The following is a 6,452-nucleotide window of genomic DNA, read 5'->3' on the forward strand; positions in this document are numbered from 1 at the left end:
CAAAAAATAAACGAAAAATATTAACACTATATGTTAAAGTAATTTAGAAAGCATGATATGAAATTTGTCCTTTTAAATACTAAATTTCTACAAATTATCTCAAGTTATTAGTGTTCATTTCGTATATGTTCATGATTTCATTTTACTGAATTTTTAAATAGAGTTAAATCAAATTAATTATATAAAAAAGAAATCATAAAGTATAATTAAAGTAATGATATTAAAGAGGAATCAAAATTAGTGAAAGATGAGATTTTTCTTAGTAAAAGTTGGTGAGTTTTTTCCTAGCTTGTTCTTTAACTATGATTAAAGGACTTGCTAAATTAAATTTAATCTAGACCTTTAAATTTTAAGTATAATAAGTGTCACTCATCTAAATATGCACTTGAGAAAATTGAGAAAAACGATAACAAAGATGAACCAAATCCTAAATTTTTATGGATACAGCAGTGGATCAAGCAAAGGAAGCCCAAACCCGAGTGACAATAGATGGTATTGGGCCAGAGGGGTCAAACAGCCCAATAGATAATGAAACAACAATGGGAAAATTATGCAGAATAACAAATATTTAGCTTATATTAATGAGCAACTTTTACATATAGCAAACATAAAATCATATTTGTATGTTTTAGCTATAATTTGCATAATTGCGCTCCATGACAAATTGTTTGTTTTCTATGGAGCTTTTGATTTGTATAATTCGCTAGAAACATCAGTTTTATACAAATTGTCCAGTTTTGTATAAATTCATTCATACATTGTAATTTATATAATAAGATTTGTATTTGTATATTATAAGTGTATATGATGAAAATATATGTATTTGTATATGTATATACACTTTTCTCTCGCTTTATACAAACACACGCATTTTATACTGAAATGTATAAAATGACTAATTGTATACCGAATCAGATGGCAAAAAAATGGAATGTTTGTTGCGAATTACAATTAAAATAAATTGTGGCTATAGCATTTAATTTGAATTAATAATTTGATATTTCATACAATTTTTCCTATATTAATTACTATTAGCTATAATTTAAGAAAAATATAATTCGCGGCTACAATTTCCCCAATTTTTGTTAGTTGCGTAATTTGCATGATTCGCCTGATTTGTATAATTCACTTGATATGTATAAATTCAAAATTTGTATAACTCAGTTCTTGATTGTATAAATCCAAAATTTTGCATATACTTACCCTAGCTATTTACGATTTATAAAAAATTCGTAATAAATTATCCTATTTTTAAATTGACAAGCGAAATCCTAACAAATTCCTAAATGTATAAATACAATATTTGTATATATTTTCCATGTATATTCGCAAGCGAAATATACAAACCACAACCTCAATAGCAAACAAAAGTATGGCTATGTAGCGCATTTATCAAAACTATAGCTATAGAATCTTATTACTATTATGTTTGCTATTTTTATTTTTTTTTCGTTTAAAGAAAAAAAGGCCATTTCACATATATAAACAAAGGAAGAAACACAAGAAATTCCGTAGATCGATCTACAATGATTTAAAACAAACACAATTAGCATTAGCTAGAGAAAAACAGAGGGGGAAAAGTTACAAATGTAGACAAAAGAGAAAACTACATGCATGATAATTTTTTTTAGGGAGTTAAAAGTGAGTTAATTAACTAATTATATCCCTGGAACCAAGCTAACTGTAGATTAGTGATAAAAGTCTAGAGACGAATTGTGTTACAGTTAACTTGTATATATGGAGCTAGGTCACATAGAGTTGTCTAGTTGTTGATCCAACACATTACATAAGTCTGTTATATCTATCGAAGGATCCATAGTAGTACACACCAATGACGCTAAATTACAACAACATGCTGCTGCTACGTCTGTCTGTGATGGTGTTGGTGGCGGCATTGGGAGGTGCTGGTGGTGCTGCAGGGTCGATATTCGAGCTTGAACGTAAGCTAACTCTGCTTGCAATGTCACAGCCTAAACACAAGCACAAAAGTTAGTATTCATTTTTGTATAACAATAAATGGTGTGGATACAAGTTTAAAATAGTGAATTTAGTTGAACCTACTAATTAAATAAAACCAAAGTTATCATGAATATTACCTTACCTTGTACTATCATGGTAACATTATTAGTTTAATTTAAAGTCACCATCTATTAAAAACTTATTCACGTGCTACATGATAAGATCAAGATACTTTAATTTGTGGAATTGCATAGAAGCTACCTGTCAGAAGAAAAGTCTAATTTCATTCATAAGAAGTCAAACATTTTTTTTTCTACAGCTATATTCTACACTTACCCTTCTTGTTTATAGGAAACTCTAATAATAAAAAGGCCAAATAATAATGTGTTTCTTACCCTTTCTCAAAATAATTGTTACATATTTTTTAGAGTCAAACTAGGAAAAATTACGGGCGAGCGCAGTATTGTTAGTAATATTTTGTAGACTTCCATGAAAGACAACAAATGAATAAGAAAGAGAGTCAAATTATTGATGTATTGAATAAGATTAAATTAAATTTGGACAGATAAAAATGAACTGAGTTGATAGGGGTTTAATGGGTTTCACAAACACATCTTTTGCTATATTTTCAGCGCTAATATTCAAAAGGGCATATTTTCACTATTGATAATCAGCTCATACAAACAAAGCATACAACAATATTTAACTAGTACCACCCTTGATCTGAAAACTTAAAAAATCAATGAGTTTCTTGTCAAAAAACATCTTTTGGTAAAACCAAAGTAAAATATTTTGAGTGTAAAGATAAACAAAAGGTATATTCCAATATTTTCATGCTCCTTCAGTTTTCAACTCCGCACATGCAAAGTGTTTTTAATAACATAATATTCGACTTCTCTTTTGGTCAAGTTTGTCAAAGAAACATAAATATAGTACACCCTTCACATCAGTTTATTTGATTTTGATTTGATATCGAAATTATAAAAAGTAAATAGCAAGACTTTTTGAATGTTACGATGTTAAGTTTAAAAAAAAACATAGAATGTATTAAAATATTTTTTAATCTTGTGGTCAGATAAAAATTTAAAACTAAAAGAGTTCTCAAAAAATAATTCTATTTTAAACCAACTAAAAAAAATAAAGCAAACATATTTAAATAAAGTGAGTATATAGACGAGAGGAAATTGCTTGGATGGTAAGCACCCTCACTTCTAATTCAAAGGTTGCAAATTCGAATCATCAACGGAGCAAAAGGGGTGGGAGCTCCTAGGAGAGTTAAAAAAAAAAGTGAGTATATAATATGCATTATTTAGTAGAGATAATAACTCAAAACTAATTTTTAAGTTTTATTAAGAGATTTTTTGTTCAAGACTTATCAATTCACCTAAAAAAATATCCACAAGTAAATATTAATAAGACTGAGATTTGTAATTTTAAATCACAATTAAACTCATTGATCATGATCGTTACACTAATAACTAAAGGTGTATATATATAACTTCAACCCTTTTTTGCTTCTTTTGTGACTCGAACTCACAATCTTTGAATTGGAGGTGAGAGTATTTATCATCCGAGCAACTCTCTCATCAGTGTGTATATACATAAAACTTAAACATTGAGTTAAGATTAAGAAAAAATTACCTGTTGTTGAAGGGAAAAGATGTGACCAACACAGCCATAGACAGGGTCTCTAACTCTAGCAAGTGCCTCATAACAAAGTGTAACAACAGTTTCAAGACGTTTATTTGGTGGAATAGTAAGCAATAGTTTTGATGCATTACTAGCACCAAACACCTTATGAACAGCAGCAAAATGAGCCATGCCTTGTTCTGAGTCAAAATATGGTGCAAATATGCAACCTTTCACACATTTTCTTCTAAGAAACTTGCATGCACCACAAGGCCCAGTACCACTACCATTGCTCATATTTTGTTATTAATTAGTGTGAGTGTTTCAAATTTTAATTGTGGGGTATGTGGAATGATGAAGAAGAAGAGTTAAAAGATATTTATTTATAATTGTATTAAAAGGTAGGTAGGACTACTGCTTGTTGCTGTTTGTTAGTGGAAGTAGTTTTTAATAGTATATATAAGAAAATGATAGTATAAGCTTTTGGTGGTGGGTCACTTGATAGACAGCTATGCTACTCCCTTCAACCATATTTTATTAAACAAAAGACTTTTGAGGTTGTTCGATAGCTGGTTAGTAGCTAAGTTATTTATGCAAGTATTATATTTTGCGTAAGTAATATTTTAATTTGTTTTTTTATTTGATATTAAGTTTTAGAAATTAAAAACATTTGCAACGGAGGAATACGATGTTTGGTGGTATTTTTATTGTTTTTTTTTGCTATTTATAAAATTCGACACACTTAATACAATATTTGATTTGCAATTTTCTCATAACTAATATCTACATTATTCTAACCAGCTATAAAACGGTTCCTAAGTTATATGCATGGTAAGAAATTTGTTGTACTATTTGGTGGATCCATAGGAAAATATAAGATTCATATAATCTTGAAATTATTAAGATACGATTATTGCGATAACAGGAAGAGATGACTTTTATAGCTTAAACGATCATATTGAAATTTTATTTGTATGGTCTTCCATTTCTTTTAATATAAATTGTACATTAACATGATGGCCTGTGAGAATAGCTAGACTACTTAAATTTTTACTTTTAGATACAACACTAAGTATGATTTTTTTAAAAAAAAATCTTCAATATTGGGATAAGATTATGTTAGCAAATTAACCCTTCTTATATTACTAATCATAAAAAGAAATAAAAGAATGTTTTAAATAGAGGGAAAGTGTGCCTTTTGAGTTTTGGTTTGCATATAATATAAAATTGGTGTAAACTTTAAAGCTAAGCTAAAAGAAAGAAGCAGAAATTAAGGGGAGAGAAGCTGTAGCTTGCGTGAAGCAAACATGTGTACTAGTGTTAGAGGGAGTTGATACAAGAGGACGAGAGTAACAGTTTATTTTTTTTATAAAAAAATTAGCTCATTTTTTTCCTATACTATTGTATTTTGATTTTTCTCTCGATATCTGATATTTATTTGAAGAATCCGATTGTTCCAAGTTCATGTCCAAATTCTCAGTTTGGTGAATAGAACGCTTTCTACCTACATCACAATTATTAATGATATCGTGTTCATTATTGGATGATCGGTGCAAGACCTGAAATTGTGAAGGTAGTGACTTCAATCAGATGAAGAGAACCGCAATGTTTTATATCTAAAAGCCAAGATCTCTTTTCGAACGACAAGGATAGGGGCGAAGTAGCCAACCGGATCAAACATTTAATTGTGAATTCACCATGCGCGGGTTTAATTCCCGTCGAATACACAAGTCAAATATAGAAAGAATTTTCTGTGCAAGTCATTTTGAGCTCTTCAAACACATCCAAACAATATACTAATTAATATCCGATTGAAAGCATAATTTTGTATCGCATCACCTACTTGCCAAAAACAAAAAAAAGATGAGTAAGATTTACGTATACTTTACTCTCGTAATTCTACTGTTGTAGTATTTAATGAAGTAGCAGAGGCACTGTTGGAGTGTTGAGTAACTCGAAAGGAGGCACAGACAGACATCCCATCCAATTGTCTCTTACTCAATACTTCGGCCCAACACCTCATTTTTCTTTTTCAATTGTCATTTCAATCATAAATCACACTCAATCTTCACCACTATTAATTACTACAGTTAACAAGAAAAAACTACAAATGAAAGCAAAATGAGGATTGTTTATTTTTCCCCTCAAACAATGAACAATTTCATATATGCATGTAACACTACTGTATGAAGTTAGACTTTTTTCTGTCGATTGCTTGTGGGATTGTTGGTCGCATGTTAGGAGTAATTGATTAGTCCTGCGTCAAAGACACCAAAAACACATACTTCATCAATTTCTTGACGCGACACGAAATTTAAGAAAATAATAAATAAATAATTTGAAATATGATCTAAAATTGAAAATATGTAGAATGTATGCGTATGTCATTTAATCGTGTGGTCTTCAACACATGTCACGTAGAAAGTTAGAATTACAAAGTTGCAGAAAAAAAACATTCTTTTTATTAAAATTAACTAAAAAGAAAAGTACGATATGTGAATTTGTTATAGATAAAATGTGTTTAATCAAATATCAGTAGGACTAGAAATCAATTTTTTACCCAAGAGCTAAAATAAAGTCTAACAAAAATAACATACCCAATGAAATCCCATAAGTATAATTTAGGGAAGCTAGAATGTACACAAATCTTATTTCCACTTCTATGAAATAGTTAAAGTATTTTCGAAAGACCCTCCAACGTCCGCTCAAATAACATATATCAAAGCATTGTTGTTGATAACATAAACAAAACAAAACAAAAATAGAGAGATATAATGAATAATAGAAAAAACATTAGATACTAACATTTTCACAGAACATGTGCAAACTAGAAACAAATACAAAAAAATAAACAAGACCAATTG

At 29.3% G+C, this 6,452-nt stretch overlaps 1 protein-coding gene across 1 annotated transcript; it reads right to left on the bottom strand.

Annotated features, from left to right (window-relative positions):
• Window positions 1-1,580: 1,580 nt before the first annotated feature.
• Window positions 1,581-3,956, bottom strand: LOC102600531 (LOB domain-containing protein 19). Its single transcript, XM_006339707.2, has 2 exons — window positions 3,601-3,956; window positions 1,581-1,970 (listed from the first exon to the last, which is right to left on the bottom strand). The coding sequence occupies exons 1-2, from the start codon at window positions 3,883-3,885 to the stop codon at window positions 1,749-1,751; spliced, it is 507 nt and encodes a 168-aa protein (XP_006339769.1). The 5' UTR covers window positions 3,886-3,956; the 3' UTR covers window positions 1,581-1,748.
• Between the last annotated feature and the right edge of the window lie 2,496 nt (window positions 3,957-6,452).

Source organism: Solanum tuberosum, unplaced genomic scaffold (genome assembly GCF_000226075.1).
Source record: "Solanum tuberosum cultivar DM 1-3 516 R44 unplaced genomic scaffold, SolTub_3.0 scf00010, whole genome shotgun sequence".
NCBI lineage: Eukaryota > Viridiplantae > Streptophyta > Magnoliopsida > Solanales > Solanaceae > Solanum > Solanum tuberosum.